This window comes from Homarus americanus, unplaced genomic scaffold, assembly GCF_018991925.1.
Source record: "Homarus americanus isolate GMGI-L3 unplaced genomic scaffold, GMGI_Hamer_2.0 scaffold34921, whole genome shotgun sequence".
In the NCBI taxonomy this organism is placed as follows: Eukaryota; Metazoa; Arthropoda; class Malacostraca; order Decapoda; family Nephropidae; genus Homarus; species Homarus americanus.
The window spans coordinates 22513415-22540282 of record NW_024741901.1 but is presented as its reverse complement, the minus strand read 5'-3'; the positions used below and the strand labels follow the sequence as shown (position 1 = coordinate 22540282).

General features: G+C 39.7%; 1 protein-coding gene across 2 annotated transcripts in view; it reads right to left on the bottom strand.

Annotated features, from left to right (window-relative positions):
- LOC121876297 (steroid transmembrane transporter SLC22A24-like) overlaps positions 1 to 26091 on the bottom strand; it is a 44612-nt gene extending 18521 nt beyond the window's left edge. Inside the window, exons 1-5 of one of the 2 annotated variants that reach the window (XM_042381347.1) lie at positions 25814 to 26091; positions 14988 to 15074; positions 5826 to 5952; positions 4868 to 5066; positions 3164 to 3267 (exon numbers count right to left, since the gene is read on the bottom strand). In XM_042381347.1, the coding sequence (XP_042237281.1) occupies positions 3164 to 3267; positions 4868 to 5066; positions 5826 to 5952; positions 14988 to 15072 (515 nt within the window). In that variant the 5' untranslated portion in view covers positions 15073 to 15074; positions 25814 to 26091. Of the gene's footprint in view, positions 1 to 3163; positions 3268 to 4867; positions 5067 to 5825; positions 5953 to 14987; positions 15075 to 19689; positions 20423 to 25813 lie in introns of those variants that run through there. The other variant, XM_042381348.1, reaches the window with a different exon arrangement.
- Positions 26092 to 26868: the final 777 nt, after the last annotated feature.

The window sequence follows — 26868 nt, the reverse complement described above, 5'->3', positions numbered from 1 at the left end:
GGTCTACTGCAGTTACACTTATTTCAATTAATTAATTATTTACGCTGGTCATCCTCACAGCATGGCATCACAGCTTTAATATTTAACACACAAGAACAGCTAAGAAATACGTTCCTCCAGTTAAAGAAGAATAAGTTTTCCAATTCTATTTTTTTCCTTCCCACAGATCTGATAGGACATTTCACATTCTCAGTCCCCATTCCCAACAAACTTTGACTTCCAGTTAATCATAGATAGCATATCGAGAAACTTAATACACCATAAGATGCAGTAATCCCTTCCAACTACTGTCGACTATCGCACCTTGGTCATCCTTGCTAGGTTAGAGTGTGTGTGTGTATGTGGGTGAGTCGCTATCGTAATTAGGGTCATATTAAGGTAACAAGAATACGAAGGTTGAATGCAAATGTTCGCCCCTTTAAGGCTAATGAGCGATGCTAAAAAATAATTAACTGCACAACAACGTGGTCAAGAGAGTATCAATAGTTCTCCACGTTCTTAGAAAACTAACATTCCTCCCCTAGCGCTCCCCCCCACCCACCTAATAAAAAAAAGAAAGATTTATAAATATACACAATAAAGGAGACTTACAGAAAACAAGCAAAGGGGACGTAGGCGACGACATTTTGTGTATCCAATAAACAAGATTTATTTTGACAGTGGACAAGACTAATGCAGACAATAAAGGAGAATTATGTAAACAACACGGGGGACAAATGTAGACAGTAAGGCAGAGACGATGACCGCGACACATTGTTTGCCTGCTGTGTGTGTGTGTGTGTGTGTGTGTGTGTGTGTGTGTGTGTGTGTGTGTATTCTCATCTAATAGAACAAATTTAAAGTTTTCTTCATAACGCTGGTAGAGGGATGACGGTATACCATCCGGCCAGGCCAGAGACACACTGAAGATTACAGACATGTCAAAGTCCTGTTAAATTTCCTGAAGGAGTCCTGAACGTGAGAACTTTTCCGACCCTGCCGCATCTCCCTCCCTAACGTGATGCTGCTGGAGACGGGAGATGTCGTTCCTGTGTTGTCCTTGTGTCGTCCTTGTGTCGGTCTTCAGACACCCGTCACTGACTCACCTCACAGGAAACTTTCTCACGGATGGTATAAACTTGTCGACACCAGAGACTCTACCTTCGTCCCTTTTAAGATAGTCAAGAGTTTAGCTCCGTTCCTTGTATTCAAGATATAAACTTTATCCCTTTTAAAATGTACAATATATTAGCCTTTACTTTCTTTAGATGTTCACATTTATCTTCGCTAGTCTTAAGATTTTCAAGTTCTACCTTCGTTACCTTTAAAATAGTGAAGATTTTATGTTACCATCGAGATAATGACCTTAGCTTCTCTGATTTATTCACAACAATTATACATACAATATATATACTGTATACATTTCGCAGCAAGAATCATTCACACACGTTTTGAAACACCTCAACACAGACGACTCACCCGTGACAATACACAACTAACGAGTGTTTATTTTTGGATCAACATAAACATTTCAGTATATAGCTGTATCGTCAGGCAGCATGAACAGTGAGTCAGGTATAGAGGCGTGCTGCTGAGGGGCGAGCAACATAGGGATATGATTCTGCGAAGCTTTGTTTTAGAAGGGTGAGAAATGTAGCTGATGATTCCACTTACATATCAGCAAAATGAGTGAAGAGAGAGTTTTACTGTGTGTGTGTGTGTGTGTGTGTGTGTGTGTGTGTGTGTGTGTGCTAATGAGTAAAAAATTTATACATATATCAGTTCCTTAGAATTTATTGTATAAAGTATCACGAAACTAACAGATACAACCATTTAGAAGAGCAAGCCACACGAATTAGCCACACAAAATTAACCTAACTTAACCTAACTTAACCAAACCTAATCTAAACTAACCTAACTTAACCTAAAGCAAAGAAAACTAACTCAGGATTGGTAGGGTAAACGTGTGTGGAGGGAGGGGGGGAGGGGGAGATTAGTGTAGTCGGCCTTCCTTAATAGTATAGTTATCCCTCTCCTTAAATAACCTTTTCTCTATAATGTGTATACTAGGGTGGGTAACTCTCCTAGATTACTCTCGTCTCGTCACTTTATTGCTTCAAGCTTGACCAATTTATATACTAAGCAAGGCATATAAACAACAAAGAAAGATTTATATACTGTACGCGATGAGCAAGATAAGTGTGGACAATATGTAAGACTCATATATATATATTAAGTAAAATTTATGTGTAGAATAAATAAGTAAGGGAGAGCAATTTAAACAATACATCAATGTTGTATGATAAGTAACACTAAAGATCGAGAGATGATAAGCAAGACGCACCTAGAAAATAAGGAAGACAGAGATAATAAGCCAAATTTTCTAAATCTCGTATTTTTTGGTATATTTTACGTTGTGTTGCTCCTCACTTGGTTCGGTATGTTGATACAATTTTCATCTTCTCGTTGCCGGCAAACTTCTCTGAACTCCGTCTTCACTTGTTTTCGTGGCCGCATTTGTGTATGCATGACGGCTAGGAAGGTTTGTATTGGGATTTATGAATATTTGTGTCTATCTTCGGACAGATTAACGCATGATAAGAGTGAAAGCGTTATCATGTTTTCTGAGTGACGAATTGTACCCATTTCTGTCATTCATCTCTCACTGGTACAACTAAGGTAGGAAAATATATAAATAAAATACATTAATACCTAAAGTACCGTAGTGGAAAAAAATATATGATGATTTTTCTGGTTATCCTTGGTCAATTTACTGTCTGTCTATGTAATATTGTGTAATTTGTATACCTACATTATCTATCATAGTGTGGCGATTTTAATTAAGAAAATGTCTTTTTTCTGTCTGTCTGTCTGTCTGTCTGTCTGTCTATGCCAGCAAAATTCTAATCATCTGCCATCAATTTCCTAAGGAGGACACGGAGGACAATATTTTCCCCGGATTTTTCTGTATTCCTGAAGTATGAAACTAAAATGTTGAAATACTCTAAGACAAGACGAAAAAAATAAAGGGTGACAGCAAAAATCCCTCTCCACTGCCTTCACATTTTTCCTGAGATGTGAGATATGAAAGGTATCGTCTCTCTCTCTCTCTCTCTCGCTTGTTTTCACATATTTCCTGGAGACGTGACACAGAAACAAGACAAAAAATAAGGTGTGGAATTACCTGTCTGAGAAGTAACCGCCCAGTGGAGCACCGAAGAAGATGCCAAACATGAAGATGCTCTGTATGACGGAGCGAAGTGACTCTCGCCCACACACTAGGTCCCACTGTAACACACACACACAGTCGGTTACAGGAATCCTAGCGAGTCCTGAAGGATGAATGAATGAATAATGTCGTAGGAAGGGGGAATCCTAGCAACTATACATCACTGAGTTGAATGAGAACAGTAGAGCTTCATTTAATTCCAGTAATTTCATATTTTCATACTCTTAATAATTAGTTATTTCTCAAAGATTACAAATTCTCAAGTTAAATAATACACAAAGGTTAAATAATTCTCAAAAGTTAAATAATCCAGAAAGGTTAAATAATTTTTAAGTTAATCATTCTCGAAAGTTAAATAATACACAAAGGTTAAATAACTTTAAAAGGTTAAATAATTATCAATGGTTAAATAATTCTGATGGTTAAATAATCCCACAAAACTCTAAATCCGGGGAGAAAATTTGTGAAATATTCCGTCCTGTTCAGAGTAAAGGAAAAGAAAATCCTCAAAAATGTGTTAATATATTTCAAAGGCGTGTAATATGAATTCGTATTCCATTCTGTGTATTATATAAAAGCAAGTTTATCCCGGCTGGTGATCCCCGTCAAATATGTATATCGCACACAACAGGAAGCACCACGTGTCCATCAGATCAATACAACTTGAAATGTTACACGTCCAGTTCAGCTACAGATAAGAGGTTCTGAACACTTTTATTGTGTGTGTGTGTAAAATAATAATAATAATAATAATAAAAATTAACGGTTTATTGAAAAAAAAATCTGCAGCCCGAAGGCTGAAAATATACATTGGACATAAATGACTTATTACATACATTGGTGGTTTGACAAAAGCCTTCATTAGAGAAAGGTGAAGGAACATACAGTGAGCATACAGATTAATGTAGGTGTTGAACAGCAAACTCGTAGTGTAGTAACTCCCTCCCAGATGGTGTTAGGAGGAACTCACGTGGTGTAGTAGTTCCCTCAGATGGTGTTATGAGGGACCTGACGTGGTGTAGTAATTCCCTCACAGATGGTGTTATGAGGGACCTCACGTGGTGTAGTAATTACCTCACAGATGGTGTTATGAGGGACCTCACGTGGTGTAGTAACTCCCTCCTCACATATGGTGTTGTGTGTGTGTGTGTGTGTGTGTGTGTGTGTGTAGTATGCAAAGAGCCAAGAATTTGTTTGTCTGTGATGTCTATCAAACACCTGCGTTCGCATACATATATTATTAAATATATCTGCACACGCACATGATATACAAACACACACACACACGTATCGACGTCTACACACCTCCACACAGCGTCCCTCCCCCTTCAACCCGAGAAATTAAAATATATATTAAATAGCTTTGCTGAGACCAGTTATTGTACGGCCTTATAGCGCCAGAGCAGAAGGAATGGGTGACTATTCTCCTGACGTCAACTCACAGGAGGGTGAGGGTGTAGCTAGCTGCTGCTGCTGAGTGCTGACTGACTGTGCTGGCTATGACTCTAAGCTTTGGTAGAGTTCCTGTGCAGTTTTATGCCATTTTGATTGTCATGTTTATGTCAGGGATAATATGAAGCAATTACGTGCACTCTCAGATCTTTAGTAAGGGGGGATATTAAATTGCGAACAAGTGAGATTTTTGGCGTCAAGACTCACCTCAGAGATGAGAGTTGAGTGGAAGGTGTGGGTGTCGTATTCCCAGCTGGGGCAAGGTTGGGTTGGGAGAGCCTCCACTTCAGCGCTTTCGTCAGGAAAGTAGTGGAAACGGTCCTCCCAGGCCACGCCCACCAGGTGACTGTAGTTCCTCACGTACATCTCGCACTGGGAGTGATGTGGCACTCCTCCTACCGTTGTTCTGGGGGTGATAATATTAGTGATGATGATGATGATGATGATGATGATGATGATGATGATGATGATGATGAGAGTGATGATAAATGAGGCTGACTGATGAATATTTCTTATGATTATTATTAAAATTATTATTATCTCTATGATCAAAAAGGTTATTACTGTTACCATGATCATAGTTTTTGTAATAAGTTCGTCAAACTGTGAGACAACTGTGAGTGGGAGGTCCAATGAGATTATTTGGTACGCACACACACACACACACACACACACAGGAAAAGAAAGGTCATTCAACATACACAGGAAAGCGACGAGACTTTTATCAGAAGGTCAGGTGGAACTGGTCAGTGGTCATGGCGAGGAATGCTATCAGGTTCTGTTCGGTGATTATTTTCGGGAAAGAGACAGGACAAAGGTTGATTGGATGTGTCCTTTCGGAATATGGCACCCAGTCATGTGCCATCAAAGACATGATACCCGGACAAGTACCATCAATGAAATGACACTTTGAGAAATACTGAAACATGAACCCTGAGCTGAAGCGAGATGCCTGAATTTATCTCGAAAGGATGAGAGAGTAGGAAGAAGGAAAACATGTAAACAGGACATCTTGTGAACTGCTGTGACTTGTATAAATATTAATAGAACAGGACATTGGACACAAGGCTAGAGAGTGTCACTAAGAAAGAGAGGAATTTTACTTCATCAACATATAAAGGAGAAGATTACTACCCAGACAGGTGTGGTGAAGAGAGAGAGTTACCTGGGTAGGGAGAAGCTCCACACCTGTTCCTTGGTCCAGTTGGTCAGCTCGGGCACGCTGCACCAGTGGTCTATCGTGGGGCTGAGGAAGGCCGTCGCCACAGCCTGCATAGCCCCAAACACTCCCCCTGGTGACGACACACACACACAGGTTACAGGTCAGTAGGTAGCGAGGATAATGTGTGTTTGTAGCGTGTTTGAGCAGGTCACTGGGTTAGGTTAGGTTATGTTAGGTTTGGATATTTGTGTTTGGTGTGTGAATATGAGGTGGTGTTTGAGTTTGTGTGTGTGTGTGTGGGGTGAGGGTGTTTGTGTGTAAATTAATAATGTTGCAGCCGGTGGTTGAAAATATACAAACTTACGTGTGATTTAGACATAATAATATACTTTCAATACATTTACAGGGCTGTACTGTACATAAATCAGGAGTTGTTTATTATTTTAACAATAGATGGGATGGTGCTGTTCTTATATGTATCAGTAAGGGCTCTTATGGGATGAATTTTGTTGTAGTGAGGAAGTGGGAGTGTTTGTGTGTGCGTAGGAAGTGGGAGTGTTTGTGTGTTGTGGCTGGGGAGATGGGGTGTCTGTGTGTGGATGGAGGAGTGGGAGTGTGTGTGTGTGAGAATGGAGGAGTGGGAGTGAGTGTGTGTGTGTGTGTGTGTGTGTGTGTGTATGGGTGGGACTGTTTGTGTGTGTGTGGAGGGGAATGGAAGTGTTTGTTTTTGTATATATGCGTGTGTGTGTGTGTGTGTGTGTGTGTGTGTGTGTGTGTGTGTGTGTGTGTGTGTGTGTGTGTGCGTGCGTGTGTTTTAATAAAGTCTATATATGCAATATTATCTCGCGTTGAACATGTTTGAACAAAATTAAAATTGCTATAACACACACACACACAAAACCTTCGTGAAAAGTGAAAAAAAAACTTCTATTTTCCTCCGACTATTTTATTTACCGATCAAAAGTTTGTAAGGAGGTACACCCCTTAATGTTGTCCGCCCGACCGTGTAAAATTTAGTTTCCAGTAGATAAACTTTATAAGACTTCCACGATTTAACTTGGGTGTTATGGCAGAGTCTTACCAAATCTTATAAAGTAGAGTCTTATAATTTTACAGTTATAAATATTTCAGGTGGTTAGATTAATGCGTCCTAGTAATTTATTAGTCATATGAATGATTACTGATATATGTAGAGACATTTCAAGTATAATATAACAATATATCCCAAAGAGACTTAAGTACTTTTCTTATGTAATTTTCGTTCTTATAAGTGATTGGATCCGTCACGCCTCAAGTCACACACACACTGTACCTGGCATATGAATTTCCTCTACTACCTGTGTTTTAGATCAGGTGAGTTAATGACGTATTGAGGGCTGAATCGACTTTGAGTACACAAAAGGCAGATGTGTATTGCTTGAGGGACTTGGGTTTAGTTTGAGTCTTTATTAATTGTACCTGTTACTGAAATAAGCTTAATTCAAGACTAAACTGTACCTTCACAGACCAATTAGCTGAATTTCTTTATTAGACACAATCACGTGAAGTGTAGTTGTTGAAGAATGCGAGTCTTAGTTAAGGTATATTCTAGGGACTTTAACAGTTATTGATTATGTACTGAATGGTTTTGTGATTAGGCTGTGTAGTGTTATGTTTAAGTGATATTAAAGAGTGGATAATATAATCAGTTAGTCAAGCAAAACAAGTATCTGACTGATCACCACTACTACACGATCTTGATTAAGTGTTGATTAGTTTGGGTAATAAATGAGTTTTCTATTTTTTACGTCGTCATTGCATAAAGGAGATACAACACAACCTCGGTGGGTAATAGTTTTAACTTTATACAGTAATTCGTATTAATTTTCCACGCTTTAACATTAAGATATATTTTCATATCATATTCCTGGACCGATAAGTGAAGCACAAGCATTTCATACATTCCTCTGCAGTTTAACAAGAATGTTGAAGTAGGTACAGTACAGTATTCATCTGTTTGTAAATGTGATTCTTCACCAGGTGGTCATTTCCGGCTTGAAGTTCAATCCCTCCAGACAGAGTAAATCCTTTACGTTCAGGAGATAGTCCCAACCATGGGCACTATTGTGAGCTTCTTCCTGAATCCCTCGGGTTTTGTTGAGGGTTGTGATGATAAAGGAATTGGAGGAATGTTAAATGAGGGAGGAAATGACACAAGACAAGGGGCGGAGAACGAAGACAAATCCCGAACAGAGAGAAATAAAAAAATAAGAAGACAAACTGCACCGTGTTTTACAGTGTACTGAAGACGACGAAGACAAGAGAATGACCAAAATTATCCTTTATTTTGTAAACTCATCCACTTGTTATAAAATGTTGTGCTCAAACTGAACAAAAAGGTAAAATACCGTAATAACAAACTGGGCCATAGGTTAAATTACGTGTGCCTTGGTTAGGTTGTCTTAAACTACGTTAAGGTGGGAGAGGTAATCACTATATAAAAGCCTTTGTCTAAGTCAACTCCTGGGGTAGAGTCTAGCTTGAGTTTTTTCTCGGGTATAAACTGGACTATATATATCTCTATATATATATATATATAGCCTAGTTTATACCCTAGTTTATACCCGAGGAAAAAAGGACTCAAGCTGAACCATAATACCAAAACAGGGAATCAAAAAAGTTTGTCGTGTCATAATTTCTAATCATCGATGAGAAAATGAGGTGTCAGAGCTACGAAATGAAGGGGAAAATTACCTTTGTAATGTCATCATTTCTAACCGGGATAAAAACCTTTACAACGCCATAATATCAAAACAGAACCCCCACAACGCCGTAATATAAAAAAAATACCGACGAAAACTTTGCCTCATTAAAACTCACAACAGACTTGACTGAAAACTTTTCTATATCTGAATTTCAAACTACCGAAAAAAAAAATAATATACAAAAATGGTATGTCGTAACTTTCAAAACTGACACCTTTCCTACTATACAAGACACTAGTGCGGTGTCAGGTGTCCCCCAACCGAGCTGAATGAGTCTCCGTCAGCCAACGCCCTAATGGGTATTTTCTGAGGAACAAGACCTGTGTACGTGTAGCATTTTCCAACCTGGGGAGGGGAGGAAGGGGTAAGGTGGAGGTAAACGGGGAAAAGTAGGAGGGAAGGAGAAGGTGGGGGATGGAGGGGGGAGAGGGGAGGAAGGGGGATAGAGGAGAGGGAAAGGGGGAGAGGGAAGGGGAAAGTGGGAGATAGAGGGGGAGAGGGGGGGGAGGGTGGGGAATAGAGGAGGAGAGAAGAGGGAAAGGGGAAGGCAGGGGAAGGGAAGGGAAGGTGGAAGGAAGGGAAAGGGAAAGGGGAGTGAAGGGGGTAGTGAAGTTTAGCAGGCTGGGTTTGAATGTCCTCTGATCATATTTGTTTTTTTATCGCTTATTCTATCTTTCGTTTCTAAGCTATTTTTTGTTTGATTTTTGTTTCTTTGAGGATTATTTATCTTTCATTTCAATTCACTTATATTTACCTTTTATTCATATCCTCTTAGCTGGCTTTTAATTATGAAGATTTTTTTCTCTTTGTAAAATTTTAATGACTGAACTATTTTATTTTTTATCTTTTTATATTTTGTTTTTTATTTTCACTTCATTTATATATAGAGAGATTTTTTGCTTTAATGTGTTAGTCCTTATGACGAGTTTTAAAATTATTAATTTTTTTTTATAGACAAGTGGTGTCATGTGTCATAATCAGTTAAAGGTTATGAGTGTCATTAATAGGTAAGTGGTGTCATATCATTCACAATTCTCTCATATCATTCACCGGACATGCTAGATATTATCCTTACAACACGGCCCACCTAACACTGAAGCTATATCGAACTTTTGCTTTTACACACAACACAAAACTCAGTGCTCGTAATGATTCCCTCAACGACACAATGCTGCCATGACTCTCACTAATATTTACTTCATATTTCTTCTATAAATTCTTCTTCTGATATAGGATAAAATGTAACAGTATACTACAAAAGGAAGAATTAATGATGTACGTAAAACACACACACACACACACACACACGCAACAACAATATTATACATTACATAACTTTATATTACAGGTAAAATAAATCAATTCAGTTTACTCCTGACGTAAGTTTACATAACAATCAACGCTGTTCTATCTGGCTTTTAACTATCCTCTGAAGCCGCGAGCCAGACTTCCTATTCCTTATTATATCTCTCTTAATTAACTGAAAAGTATCTCTTTCTCTTACTGTGTGTGGCCTTGAAGAAATATAACTTTTATAACTTTAATCACACTAATTGAAGCGAGAGAGAGAGAGAGAGAGAGAGAGAGCAAATAAATAAGAATCCCATCGAAATTTAACGTAAAGAGAAAATTACACACACACACACACACACACACACGCCAGAGCTGAGGACCATCTACAACGCCTTTATTCTCCCCAAACTAACGTATGCGTCACCAGCCTGGTCGTCTTCTCTCAACTCCACCCAACAACGTCGGCTAGAGAAGGTACAGAAAAGAGCCTGCAGAATCATGCTCGGCGCAGAATACTCCGGCTACATCAACGCTCTCTCCACCCTAGAAATGCCATCCCTCAATGACCTCCACCACCAAGCACTGGAAAGGTTTGGCAGTGGACTACTGCACCACCCTCGTCATCGCCACCTCCAGCAGCCCCCCACCCAACTCGCGCAGTCCGCCACTACAACAAAATTCAGTCCATAAGAGCACCGATAGATAAAAGAACAGCACCATCCCATCTATTGTTAAAATAATAAACAACTCCTGATTTATGTACTGTACAGACCTGTAAATGTATTCAATGCATAATATATCATTATGTCTAAATCAAATGTAAGTCTGTATATTTTCAGCCACCGGCTGCAACTCTATTAATAAACCGTTTATTATTATTATTATTTTATTATTCACACACACACACACACTCGCGCACACACACAGACACACACATTGCCTCTTCTCACAATACGAGGAGTCACATTCTAAAGAACTTTCTAAAAAAAGTCACAAAATGAGTTATGGATTAAACAGAACAAAACGAATTTATGTAACTTTTTGTCTCCACGAACCGAGAAAGTTTAGCAATAAGTCTTTTCAGAAAGTTATAAGACGTAGTAGGATTTAAGGCTACAACAGGAGGACTATGCTATAACTTCTTCTTCGTCTCTTCTTCACAAAAACAAGACCGAAAGAAAAGTAATTAGACTCAGAAAACAAAATACTCAGAAATAAAGTTAGGTGGAGAGTCTCATATGAATTATTCGTGTCTGGACCTGAGCTGTGAAGGTCTGGAGTGTGTGTGTGTGTGTGTGTGTGTGTGATATCCCACACCCACCCACCCACACACACACACACGCACACACACAGACACACACGCACACACACACACACACACAGAGACGGGGTTTCAACAGTCAACCAGATTTAGTTTGATCTAAATTCTTCCATGAAACAAAAGCCGTAAAGATACAACTCTACAAAGCTCCTCGTCTGAGTATTATTTGTATGACTTAAAGACGCACTGTCTCAACTTCTCCCTTCATCACTTCCTTTTCTCTTCTCACCTAAAATCTCATTCCTTTCCCATTTTCCTACTGATCACGTTTATGGAGGCAGGGGTCAGGTGAGGAAGGGAAGGAAAGTTATAAGAATTCATTATTCCCGACGCCAATGGGAAAAGGATTGTATTTTCCAACGAGGGTGAAGGCATATGGTGCTAAGGATAGTGTGAAGCATTATCCTCTCGGCCATCACTCGCCTCGGCAGCCACTCGCCCAGGAAATATCAGATAATATTAAATCACTGGTCACGAGTAGCACCCCAAGGAGGAGGAGGAGGAGGAGGTGTGAGCGAGGACATGGCAACTTTATGTTCAAAATCTCCTGAAGAAAAGTTAGAAATTTTGTATTTATTTTATGGTTAGTGTAAAAAAAAATGTTTTATATTAATTATTTGGTTAATTGAACAATACGAATATAAAGTTAAGTCAAAGTATTATTTAGTGAAGGCTCTTGATATTTTGTGATTTCTCTTGTGATTGAGTTAGAGATATGAAACACGGTATTTTGATGTGATTTATAGTAGAATAACATAATAACAAACTTACTGATGTTGCCAGGTGTGGAGGAATTTTGTTCACAATTAGTTTTTATCAGTCTTTTTCTACCGTCAAAGGGCAATAATTGTTACGGTAAATAAGGAAAGCCATATGGTCTTAGATAGTGAACATATGACGAAAGGGGAAAATAGTTAGCAGTAAATTAGGTAAAAAAAAAATATACACGATTATAAGAAATCAATATCAAATAAACCAAGCATTATTTTAGTTTTTTGGCGCAAGGAGAAATAATTAATCCCATACAACTAAAAATTGTAGCGTCAAGACCACCTTATACAAGAACACACACACACACACACACTCACCTTCAAGCAAACAAAAACTTCCTGTTACATGTAATCTAGATCAAGCCTCCTGGATCCCTCCCGCCCACGACCTAGCGCTAACTTTGTTTTCGTGGAAAATTTGATACGTTTCCCAGGCGCTTTGTTGATACTCTTTTGTTTTATTTTGATTCGCGGCTTTGCAATCCATATCTGTCACTAGGTCCCACACCTTTAATGTCTCTATTGAGTTTTATATTTGTTTTTATATCTCTGTAGGAGAGAGATACGCGGACTAGTTTAGCACGAGAACATACCTTGTACAGTACAGCGCGGAGACAGCTGACAATTAACCGGGAAAAAAATATTCTGTTGACTAACTCGCGAAACTCTGAGGAGTATACATCTATCAGCTACCACCAGGGTCAGCGAACGCATGATAACTGGATGTATATCAACAGTATGCAATTATTTACACTAATTAGTATAATATTAAAGATAATGTGTCCAGGTTGGGTTAATAAAGGTTGAGGGAGTTGAAACCAAACGAAATAATGCCCATCCTAATCTGAGAAGCTTTCCTGTTAAGCATATTCTTGTTTTAACCCTTAAATTCGCCGTTGCTTCAAGGCCTGGCCCACTTCTGTCTGGTGACGTGATAGTGTAGGATATTTTACAGCAGGGTGACACTAGTGGCTCCCTCAGCCAAAATATGACGCGGAAAATCGTGGGAAACATTCTGGTGGAATTTCCGTGGAAAAATATCAGAGTTTGGCAGATATAAAGAAGCGATAATTTTACCACAAGATTAACAAGTGACTTACTGTACTCCTTCTTGGAGCTGCATGAACACACCCTGTTTACTCTCTATTTATGCCACTAATATTTATCTTATCTCAGAGATCTTTGATTTTACATTACCTCAAGAATGGCGACCAATCTTCCCTCTCAATACTATTCAAAAACATATCTTATTATCACTACTAGTTAACTTATGGCATGAAATTACTATAATCAGATCTTAAAATTGAGGACCAATGTTCCATTTAAAATCCCATTAAAAATCAGGTTCTATCATCACTTTACAACCCGTATTATACAATCTAATTATTTTGTGTTTACGTTGCTTTTAAAAATTATTGGCCGTGCCCTCCCCTCGCCAGCCACCCCAGTCATAGATTCACTCTGTTGTGTATTCATGTTATGCGGTCGACTAATGGACTATACACAGATGATGACAACAGTTCGCGGGTGAGTGATAATGGTTTCATGAATATTTCAAAACTCGCGTGAGGGAGATACAGAAACGGAAGGTCGCCACACTCTATGAACCAGCGTGTCGAGCTGATCAATATCTGGTGGTTTACAAGAGGGATGCGAATAGTAAACTGATGCAGATTTTAGTACGTAGTGACAGTATGAAATCTATTATAGGACAGTATAAAGTATTAGGAGTTAGGACTATGATCGATTACGACTGGGGTCTATTAGGATTGGGGTTTATTACGACTGGGATCTCTTTGAACTGGGGTCTATTTGATCAGTCTAAGTCTTATCAACTCCACGGTGTTCTGTGTAAAGGACAAGTTTATATTTTGCAAAGTGAGAAGCAACCATTGAGGTCTTTTATCGTGTATGGTAATAATTGGCCGGCTTGTTTACATCCCTGGAGATAACACACACACACACACGACCTCACAGAAGTTCACTCACCTCCAGAACCACTTGAAACAGGTAAGATGAATAACACGAGACGAAGATAATTATAAATTGTATGTATTCTTTGACTTCGTTTATTCCAGCGTCCTACACCTCTCTCTCTCTCTCTCTCTCTCTCTCTCTCTCTCTCTCTCTTTCTCTCTCTCTCTCCTCTCTCTCTCTCTCTCTCTCTCTCTCTCTCTCTCTCTCTGAATACAGAAAAAAGTAAAACATATGAAATAGGGAGTTTACAAGGAGGAATAACGTAGGTGGAAAAGAGTAGAAGCTAATGTAAGGCTGGAACCTAACCTTAATTGCCGAGATTAGGTTGATTTTGAATTTTTCGAGGTTAGGTTAAGTTAGGGTTTGTCAGGGTTTGGTTAAGTTAGGTAAAGTTAGGTATAGCTTAGGTTAGGTCATGGCAGAGGGAGGTAGTATTAGGTTGGGTTAGGTTAGGTTAGGTTAGGTTAGGTTAGGTCATGGCAGAGGGAGGTAGTATTAGGTTGAATTATGAGTTGCTTAAATTAGATTATGTTAGGAGTTAGGTTAGGTTAAGCTGAATTACAAATTGGCTAATTTAGAGTAAGTTAGGGATATGTTAAATTATGTTAGATGTTGTTTAAGGTCATGATTGAGATAGTTCCAGGTGGAGTTACGTTTGATTTAATTTGATTACGGAGATAAAATAGACTGGGTTAGGTTAGAGTTAGGTTAGGTTAGGTCGAGTTAGGTAACGAATTGGTTAGATCATGACAAGGGAATGTTTGGTTCAGTCAGGGGTAAAATAGGTAAGGTTGTTTTAGGTTAGATTAGGTTAAGTCGGGGTAAGTTAACTCAGATTAGGTTAATCTGGGATAGGTTTGGCTAGGTTAAGTTGAATCAAGCTAGGTAAGATTAACTTAATTTGGGGTAGGTTAACTCAAATTAGGTTAACCTGGGGTAGGTTTGGTTAGGTTAACTTTAATTTGGGTAAATGATGATTACGGGTCTGAGGATGAGTGGAACCATCAGCTGACATTAATTACAATCAATTTAATCACATAAAAGAAGTTGTCACACTCACATAATGAACACAGTAGAAATATGATCCAGTTCCAAGGTCCAGTCTCTAACTTGTTCAAGATATCTTCAAACTTGGCGGCAGTCATGTCTGTTGGGGAGACAAATAACACTCTTAGTTATCATCTCTTGCCTCTGTTTTAGCTCTAACAAAACTCCCGGAATAGACGACAAGATAACTTTTCCCGCAGAGGTGTAAAGGTGATAATAATTTGGAGGATATATATATAGATGGGGAAATTATTCTTACCATTTTAGACTTTTATCTGAAGTTATTACAACATGTATTCTATTTTCTTAAAAGTTGTTCGCTGTAGAAACTAATATATACGTATTGGATGTTGCTTAAGTAACCTGACACTTGAAGTACCTTTAAGCAAAAGACAACAATCATTACAATTACCTACAACTGATTGTTAACTAACACTACAAATTTTAGTGTTACAGAGCCACGGTGGTTATCAGTGTGATTTATAAGATATTACAGCAGTCTACAGCAGTGTGGCTGTCGAGTACAAGTGTTCGCCTTCTGCACTAAGGGTCGTTGGTTCGAAACCGTGGCACTGCCCCAGTACACCCAGCTGCAAATGAGCACACGTCTTCATAGTTAGGGAAGTGAAGGCTGTTGAGTACAGCGTAGGCCACACCGCCTCCTTGTGCTGTATCCACACTTCTCCCACTAGGCCTAACATGCCGTTGTAGAATATGTTTTATTAATGAATAATCAGATCCATTACCCTTCAAAAATCCAACCAGAGAATCATCTTCAGGTGAAAAATATGAATTGAATTTGACCTCAAGCTCATCCAGACTTGATGAAACACGGTCAGTAATATTACGTTATCACATTGGGTGTTCTCTGCTTCTTCTGTAAAGCTGTGAAATATATCAAACATTCCTTTATCAATCCTTTTTTTTTCAAACCCCCAATTTGCAGATTCAGTTCATTTGGGAGTCAAACCATGTCTCCCATGTCTGCCAGTTTTGAAATCCAATCGTTATTGTTGAAAAACTTTGTCGACCTAGATTTCTTTTGAACCAAGAAACACTTAATTTCCTCTCTTAGTTGGGAGACTGGGAGAAGCACCTCGCCACTCCACAACCACCTCACTCCGGCAAGCAGCAAAAGGATAAGCACACAACACCTCCATTATCTCCACACAAAGTAATTCGAAGACTCGGCTGTTCACTGCATTGACCTTGATAATATTTACTACTTTTATTTAATCATATAATACACCAGACACTACAGGGGTCATTTATTTACTAGTAAACATTTCTCGATGGTTCATACAATGTGTAAGTTATAAATCAACATTTGAAACTTTGCAAATTCTTGCAGGGACCTGGGAGTGCACGCGTGTCACTGCAGCAGAGCCATTAGTACTAAGACTAACAACCTAATTCCAATCCAGCTCGTTCTTTGAAAATGGTCATCCATAACGCGAACTATATTGTGCGTGGACATATTCCCGACCATTAAAACATCCTCAAGTGCTTTGACTTCATTAACATTTAATAAATCCTGTCAATATTGCAATGCTCGAGGTATCTGTTGGGTCATCTGTCTGAAGTGCAAACAACTTTTCTGTTTTCAATCGGACTATGAATCAAGCTGCAATAACTAATGTTTCTTATTGTGTATGACGTTTTATCTCAGCCAGAGGACGACGGTGTTAATATTCATCAAAACAAACGTATCATTTTGTTATATTTTTACTGGCGACTTAAGTTGTTGGAAGTACTCAGCAGGTTTATTCTTGAAGTAAGCAAGTCTTCATTTCCAAGTTGTGAAAAGTTTCATTCCAGAATTGGTTAATGTTTCTCCACATACAGCATAATGAAATAGGTACATTATCATTTTCATTCTTTGATAATCCATAATGAATGTAGCTGTCATTATGTCTGCCATAGATTTTGTCGATATTTCCTTTGAGTTGAAACGAAATCTTTGGAGTTCTTGCTTGATCATATTGGGTTTAGGGTTTATCACACCTGTTTAAAAGGTAAATGTACACATCAGGTATAAAAAGGAGCAGTGACATTATTCCACTGTGTGTCCCATCCAGATGACCTCCGCGTCCCACTCACTGGACGAGAAGCTGATTTAAAGAACAACCTCCTACACCCCCACGACACGCCTGCCGGACTCCACGACCCTAATGCCGTTTGTAATTACTCTGTTATTTTCTCTTCTCAGTTCAATTTTTTCATGGTCGAGCATTCCAATGAACTGCTAATTGATGGCAACACGTGCATTCCGATGAGCAAAAATACACTTTCCACACACGTGGATAAATCGCAATGTTAAGGTGTTGACAGGTGACACTGAAAGACAGACAGACGCAGGTATACGGCACACACCTGGCAGGAAGTGTTGACGACGTGACGACAGACTGTACAAGCTGTGTATGTTATCATATTTATGACTCTTGTTTATTGTACAATGGCATGCTGATAGACATTACTTGCTTCATGATATCATATTGCATCGAGTCCTAGAAATGGAGGACACGCACACACACTCACACACACTTATTACCAGGTATACCTACAACACATGCAGTTGCTGTCATGAATAATGTCAGTATGAATGGCCGTAAGTATAAACACACTTGTTATTATGAAACTACCTGGTGATCACCGTCATAAAATACACGCTATGTGTGTGTGTATGTGTGTGTGTGTGTGTGTGTGTGTTGCAGATGTAAATGGCTACTGTGTACAAGACGTTAACTGTTGTCAACACACAAGCCCTAAAAAATGCTCACGAGAGACCAAAACAAATCTTGGGTTCTGATGACGTCTTTGTTGTTACGTCACACAGTTACGTCATAATATGAGATCGACAAGAATGCCTATAGGTTATCCTAGATATAATACTGGAGCCTCGTACATAAAGGGGAAAATCCGATGAACTTATATGATGGGAAAGACATAAACACATTCATTGTTGTCATTTTATATACTTCAGTAACCGGAGTCAGAGTCCAGTGTATACTCACAAGGTAAAGCGAAATTTTCAATGCAAATTCTGAAACTGAATGAACTTATCCAACACTACTGGAGCAAATGTTCAGGTATACAACAGAAAAAAAAGAATCACCTCAAGCGTAAGCACCTCAGCTTAGTTCACTTGTTGATTAAACATCCTTACGCTACTTCAAGGGGTTAGGTTCAGTTAGGTTTTAGGTACAGAGTCATGACGAGGGGAGGTTAAAGTCTTATGACCAAGGGCGTAAATCCTGGGGGTGATGACCTATGTAATTATCTTCCTTCCTACGATTCATTTAATTCTGATTTAATTTTTCAAGAATTCTTCGTTTTTTATCTTTACCAATACAACTAATGCCAGAACGCACTACCTCCATCCAGAGTTGCCAGAGTGATAGCCAACATATTATGGCTTGTCAATGTTGTTACAAACTTTATCACTTTTTTCTTCGTCTTAAACTTTGATAATTCTTCATCTCAGTTCTGTTCAAACTTATGATTTTGTTTCAGAAATGATCCGGAAAAAATATCAGTGAAGTAATTCCGTTTCTTCCCTTGGGCGTGTCTCTTATTTTTTTCTTATTGAATTAGAGGAGCACAGTGCTGCTAATTTTTAAACCTCGATTTATTTTCCAGGCTCTTACAGCACGACGCCACTGGTTAGGTTAGGTTAGATTAGGTTAGGTTAGGTTAGGTTAGGTTAGGTTAGGTTAGGTTAGGTTAGGTTAGGTTAGGTTAGGTTAGCTTTGGGGTAATTAATCATAAAGTGAAATAAGCTAGGATGCCTATTCTTCAATTTATCCCACGCTGTTTATAAGTCCGTCTTCTGGGGTTTCATCAGCTAGGTCCTGCCCCCAGATTCATCTAACGATAGACAGAGAGCCGAGGAAAGGTCCCTTTGTGTCTAACGTATAGTGTATTGTTAAGTCACTGTATCTGTGAGTTTTGTCTCCTTAAGCTAGTGAAAGTTCGTCCTGTGTATGTATTGTTGTCTGCTCAATGCTCTTACATCTCTCATCTTTTCCCAAATTAACTTTAGGTTCACTTCTCCGACACTATGTTACCAGGACTTGTAATCACACACTTTCTCACACCATTCCCAATGAACCGTCAGTGTCCTACTTGTCATTTTTCCCTTTATTTCAGTTTCTATTACGGTCTTGCTCTCTCTCCCCCTTAATCTTTCCTCCCTTTCTTTCTTACTTCCTCATTATCCTCAGTTAACCACCAAATTTGGGCCTGCCCGTCTCCCACACCTGCCTGACGTAGACTCAATCACGGTAATCCTCCCCCGCCGAAGCCTCAGTCGTCTTGGTAACACGTTAAATCAACTTTAATTGGATTAAGTGCCTGATTCCCTGGAAATTTATCGACTCCACGCCTTTCAGTGCTCAGTCTCAGCTAGTTATGGTGGCTGGGGTATTTCAGGGTCCTTTGAGAGACGTTTTCATGACCATATTACAGTGTAGAAAGTTAATTCAAAAGTTGATGGCTCTGGGGAGAAATAATACATAAATATTATCACTGATATGACGGAAGAGATCAATTTGACTCTTGTTAAAAATAAGCGTTTCTTGCATTAACTACAAAGAAATATATAAGGGATAACTTCGGGATACTCAGCCTTAGTAAAGTAAATACAGTTTGGTTATGACACTAAAGTAAGATGTAGCGTAACGTTGGTGGGAGGGGGGGGAGGAGCAGAGCCTTACCTGGTAGAAGTGAGGGCGGGATGCTCGCTGGGTCACACCTGTCTCTCACCACTATGACCGTACAGGATATTATAAAACATTTGTATTTCTCCCACACACACGGGATGGTTTCTCTCTTCCTTGTGTCACTCGATTTTATTCCACTAACCGTGGGATTATTCACATATTAAACAGTTGTTCTTGACTGTAGCTTCTGAATACTGTTTATGTCTCTTCTCCACAACACAATCATCTTTCACAATGTTTTCAGTTTGTGTTAGTCACTCTATACGTTATACAGATACAGTTGTTTCACTCCCACAGTTACAAACACTTCCTTGACACCTTCCATCACCTGAACACCCACACGAGCTCACCAGTGTTGTTCTTGATCCCGTGCTCTCTCGTCTTCCATGCCAGTACTGGATCACGTGTAGTGCTCCCAGGTGAGGAAAAACCCCACACACGTCCTCCCGTTGCTGTGTTTAAATGCAACGCGCCTCTGCTCTCCGCTCCCGAATTTTCTTGCCAACACACACACACATACACGCTGTACTCACTGCTGTTTGTCTCTCACGATAAAGACATTGACGTGTTTTGTTGATTGATAAAGCCACGGGAGAGATTCAGAGAGAATGAAGAGAGCAGAGAAAGTGCGAGTCAGGCTACACCCAGCCCTCACGCCACACATGGCCCGGTAATCAATATACTATGTGTATGTTGCTGGCTACTCCATATAGCACGATAATTCACGTTTCTGCAGCCTCGTTCACCCGAAACTGGCAGTACTTTTGGCGAAATTGACACCGCCAGAAGTATCAGCTATATACCGAGGTCTAAGATCACGCTTTTTAAGAGTCTTTAATGGAGGTTGTGGAGTAGAAGGAGTTTAAACACATACAAAACCCCAATAAACAATCCATAATAAAGTAAATGGTTTCATAGAGGTGATAAATGTATAGACTAATACAAACTGAATAGTGTAGTCAATATTTTTTTAACTATAGAACAAGACAATAGTAAATGTCAACAGACAATCAGATATCGAATTTGATTCTACTCCACCCAAGCCACTGTATTTAAAATAGACTCGTGTTGTGTTGTTCCCTTGTGCACTGATGTCTGACTGTGGAAGAATGAAGAAAATGAATGTAAAACTTTATAAATATCAAAGTAAAGATTTACCTTTTTAAGCTTAAAAAAATTTGCGCACCCTAACTTAACCTAACCAAACCAAACTTAGTTTAGTGTAACGTAACTTAAACTAACCTATTCTAGCCCAACCCTAACCTAACCTAGCCTAACCTAACCTCATTAAATCTATCATAACTTACCTTAAATTTATTGTTTTTCCTTCACATTTCTAATGGCATCGTCAGCACCGGAGAATTTGTCTATCTTTTTACACACGAATTTTGCCAATATTGGCTTACTGACGCAGCAGTCACCTGACGCAGCAGCTTAGTGAGCGTCCCGTTGCTCAACTGACCCAACCTTGTCTGTGTTAATGGACCTGCCCTGTACTGTGCAGACGGACCTGCCCTGTACTGTGCCGACGGACCTGCACTGTACTGTGCTGACGGACCTACCCAGGGATGTGCTGACGGACCTACCCTGGACTGTGCAGACGCACCTGCCCTAGACTGTTCTAACGTACCTGCCCTGGGCTGTGCTGACGGACCTACCCAGGGATGTGCTGACGGACCTACCCTGGACTGTGCTGACGGACCTGCCCTAGACTGTTCTAACGTACCTGCCCTGGGCTGTGCTGACGGACCTACCCTGGGATGTGCTGACGGACCTACCCTGGAATGTGCTGACGAACCTGCCCTAGACTGTTCTAACGTACCTGCCCTGGGCTGTGCTGACGGACCTACCCTGGGATGTGCTGACGGACCTACCCTGGACTGTGCTGACGGACCTGCCCTAGACTGTTCTAACGTACCTGCCTTGGGATGTGCTAACGTACCTACCCTGGGATGTGCTAACGCACCTGCCTTGAGATGTACTGACGGACCTACCCTGGGATGTGCTGACGGACCTACCCTGGGATGTGCTGACGGACCTACCCTGTACTGTGTTGGCATACCTGCCCAGAAAGGTGTTGACGAACCTGCCTCGTGGTGAGGTAACTCGTATCAACACACAACAACCCACGCTACTAAATGCCTTGTCAGTCAAATATATCATTGATGTTATTGCAGTGAGTCATGTTATGTTGATGTAAGTTGTTATTGTTGTGCTTAGTATTACATTCTTGTTATTGTCCATTGTATCTGATATATTTCAGAGACCAAATCGTATGCAACAGTGTGTGTGTGTGTGTGTCAGTGTTATGTATGTGGGTGGTATCTCATTATACTGTACCTGGTGAAATGGTTGAATCCAATACACCACGTTATAAAGACAAAACTCTACCAGGTATATCTAATTAAATCTCTTGTTAACAATGCTTACCTATACAATGGCTCAGGTAAGATATGAAACCACAAACTTATAAGAATATTAAAAGGATTCGATTGTTTCTTTTTATACAATCAGACATACCTGGATTTTACGATCTTAGAATGTGAGGACTTTAATCTAGAACACGTAAAGGAGGAATGGAACGAGAAACACCCTGAGTTGAGAGTTTCTTGGTTATATTGTGAACAACTGAGGAGACCTTGTGACATACATGCAGTCAGTCAAGTGCTTGAAAGACGAACATGACACCAGCCTCTTGTACTCTATGCCAAGTCGTAGAGTACATTCAGTAACCGAGTTTATCTTGTACTCACTGATGACACAACCTCACTCCTTACAAAACGGACAAACGGACAAAAGATCCCTGACGCTTCATAATGAAACCTTCTTGAAATTCGACTCCTCTATGTCCCCACAACCTGAATTATCATAGAATCGAGAATTAGAAAGAGAGTTAAAAGAGCAGGTTGAGAGGGAGGAAGGAAGGGGGATTGAGAGCAGGTGTGGAGGTGGTGATTACCTTCCTGCCGTGTGCCGTGTATTACGTTGCCCTGACAGCAGCATTTCTGAGATTACTTTTCTGCAGCCGATTTATGTCACCACCAGTCTCACCACCACCACCACCACCACCAATATCATTATTATTATTATCATTATTATTATTATTATTATTATTATTATTATTATTATTATTATTGTTATTATTATTATTATTATTATTATTATTATTATTATTATTATTATTATTATTATTATTACTGTCGTTTTGTTGTTGTTATTATAAAAAAATATGACAAATAGGTTTTTATATATTTGTAGTTGTTACTTAGATAGGTAACCTTTTGCTCCATCATCACCAACACTCTTCTACCCTTCCTCCCAACGTCATACAACGGTTGCCAAGGTAACATCTCACGCAGCACACGACGAATATTCATAAACAATTGAGAGTTTATTGTCGAGCACGAAGAAATAATATAAAGAAAATATTTGTCTGTTTTCTTAGAGGGAAAGGAAAACAAAAACTAATATGTTCTGTTGATAGATGCCACAGAGAGAGAGAGAGAGAGAGGCATTAAACAGAAAACAGTCGGTCGGTTACATACATTTACTAACACAGAAAAAAATACTTGGCCCAGCTCCAACTACAGTAGAACCCAAGTCCAATGGCAATGAGGGCACACATGTGTTTGTTTGCGCGCGCGCGTGTGTGTGTGTGTGTGTGTGTGTGTGTGTGGGAGAAGGACGGAGGTAGTAATGGAGGGAAGAACAGAGGAAGAGGATGGCCAATCCTCACTTTAAACTACACAGTCATATAATTATTACATTCAGACGGTGTTATATATCCTTTATATTAAGAGGTGACTTATTAATGTGAAGTGGTCAAGCCGGTACTGCCTTTAACACAAGCATCGTGGAGGAACTAACAACAGCAGATGGACTTTTTTTTTTTGTTGCTGTCTAAACACTCACATCACTGCGCACCTGAGGGCCTTGGTATTATATTTTTTATTAAAAGTCGCCGCACCTGTCTGAGGCCAACTTTGAGTGGCTCTAAGATACGGTCAGGCCAGTCAGAGCTTCAATTGGTTGACAGTCAGTAGAAAGTTATGACTATGACTGGAAGTGAGTGTTGACAGAGACGTCTTCATTATTAACCTAAAATATCAAATACACATCATGCATAATAATTCTACATTTACAAGAAATCATAGTGTTACATTCACCCTTTCCGTCCTATTTTACGCTATTATGACATACTGGTTAGTAGCATCTTGATACTTTTTAATGTGAGGAAGGGAGGAGCATTGAACAATTACCTTGAGTCTCATGGTGGGCGGGAGTCATACGTCATGTTACCTATAGCGGCGGTAGAGCGAGGCGAAATTCTAATTTTCACTCAAAAATAGGATCTGGGGGAAGATCTACCACCATTATCCACATATCATAAGCGAAGTAATATAATGTGTGTGTGTGTGTGTGTGTGTGTGTGAAACTCTATATGGCTTACTGTACTATACATCAGGTTAGTGAGGACAGTTTTCGTGACGTGAGACCATGTGAGACCATGAATGTATAAGGATCTTGGTATAGAGGACCATTATCTCCAGGACCATGACGTCCAGGACCAGAACACAGGATCATAAAGCCACGTGTTGCTGCTGCTGCCGTGAGAGGTGGAGTGAGTGGGTGGTGGTGACAGACAGATATAATGAAGCTTCGTATATCAGTCCACTTTAACAGCTAGTGTGAAATAAGAGAAGCGTTTGACTCCATTGTCCTATTAAAACTCAACCAATATATTTCATCAATCCCGACGTGTCAGAGAAAAATATCAGATTTCATTTACAATTTATACTTTCCTCTCTGCAGTGAATTCCATACATAACATTTAATTTAAGGATTATGCGGCCATGGGGAAGCTGCAAGTATTACTATTCGATAACGAAAAAAAAAACGGATTTTTTTTCGAGGAATTCCTGAACGGTAAAAATAAAGTGATTTGTAAGTCCTTGAGGAAGATGTAAATCGAACTTAATATGGGAACTTGAATATATGATTAGGGAGGGGGAAGTATGTATTTATATATGGCAGGATTATTAGATAGTGGATGGAAAGATGATGAAATTGACTGACGTTATTGTGACGTTTTCTCGTTTGGAGGGAGGACTTTTTTTCATAACGTACTGAATAGAGGGCGGAGCTTAAATTAGAACTACTGGGTGGAGGGCGGAGCTTAAATTAGAACTACTGGATATTCGTCATATATTTGTGGAGTAGTCTGTAAACAAGGGTATGAGCGAGCAGGATAGAGTTCGTGAGATCACCTGAAGATTAAGCACCCAAACTTATTTCACCTGATTATTAAACACCGTAAAGCTACTTAGATGTGTTAGGTTTGGTTATGTTAGGTTAAGATATTCAATCATCAGGTAAAATAAACTGGGGTACTTAATCTTCAGGTGATCCATTCGTGGCGCCCTTTAGCTTGCATCGGGTGTCCTAAGGATGACTCAAAGCAAAGGTAAACAAATTATAGTAAATTATAGAGCTTCATTCAGTATATCTCTCCCACATCTCTTACCTTCCTTCAAAATATATAATAAAATCATCCAAACACAGTAATTAAGAGTACAAAATTACAAGGTCAGGTGTAGTTAAAAGGGTACGTGGAGGCAATTAGAGAATATAATGACTCATGGGAGAATATGATAGTACAGGACAAACAATCCCGAGGTTTAATTGCCCAGGGGACCATTTGATCCTTAAATTAATGAATATATGTCAACAAATACCTGACTAATATCACAGGTGACATTTTAGCTAATAGTGTGATTTAACGTTTTTGAAGTATATGAAGGTTAGGTTAGGTTAGGTTAGGTTAGGTTAGGTTAGGGTGTTTAATCGTCAGGTGAAAAAAAATGGGGTGCCTAATCTTCATGTAATCTATTATTTTCTCTATAAGTGAGTCTACCACCCTGTACCACTGAGGTCCAATTCATTCATTTAGTTAATGACGGTCACTCATTCACAGATGCGTCACTCACTCACGGAGGACGATAAATCCCACACAGGCACAAGAATGAACATCACTCGTCTTGATCATAAGTTATACATTGAATATAATGATATGGTCAGTTCTAACAAAAACACAAACAAAAACACAAACATCACCCACCTTTGAGGCACCGTTGTGTAGCTCTGCACTGGTAAGGTTAGAAATCCGACTTAAGAGATTCTTGTTATCTACGAATGCTCTTTTATAACCCGACAACATCCACACACTAGTAAACCAACACACAACTTCAGTCAGTGCAAAACCCTTGAATTAAACAGCACGTGAGGAAGTCCCTTAGTGTGTCTCAGTGAGTGAGTATGGTGAGAATGTGTGAGTGTGTGGAGAGAGAGAGACACACATACCCAGCTGACACACTCACTAGGCCAGTAACGCGCATACTACAGCTAGCAGGTGGTGACTCGTATCATGTTGAATAAAATACCCCGGACGGTGATCTTGCTTAGAACATTTTATATTACCACACGATAAGAGTCAACCTTATCTCACCTTACTTCACCTCAACATCTTTGGGCTGTTTTTGGTTGAATTGGTTCGTATCTGTTTCAAAAGGCACAATTATTATTAAAAAAACAACAACTATTCCTTCCGTGGTATATTTATAACACTGGTCATATTGTTCCCAAGTGATTTTGTTGACGTCAAGAGAAAATGTGAACATCATCCAGCTCACGTTTTCTATTAAACTCAAGGGAGGGAGGGAGGGAGGGAGAGAAGGAGGAGGGGGATGGGGTAAGGGAGAGGGAGGAGAGGGATGGGGGTATGGGAGAGGGAGTGAGGGGGATGGGGGTATGGGAGAGAGAGGAAGGAAAAGGAGATATGAAAGGGGAAGGGAGGGAGGTGGAAGGGAGGGAAGGTGAGGTAAGGTGATGGGAATGGGTGGAAAGAGGGGGGAGGATAGGAGGATGGAGATAGGAGGGGGAGGCTGAGTGTGATCATGAAATGGGAACGAAGAGAAAAAAAAAGAGGGAGGGAGAAGTTGAGGGGTTAAGAAAAGAATGTATGGTATGGGAAGAACAAGAGAGAATGGAGGAGAGGCAGGTGTAAGAAGAGGTTATAAGAAGAAATATGAATCATTGGAAGAATTATAAAGAGATAAGGGGCGTGAGAGGGGAGGGAAAGGGACATGACGGGGAAAGGGGGACGCGGGTGTTGGC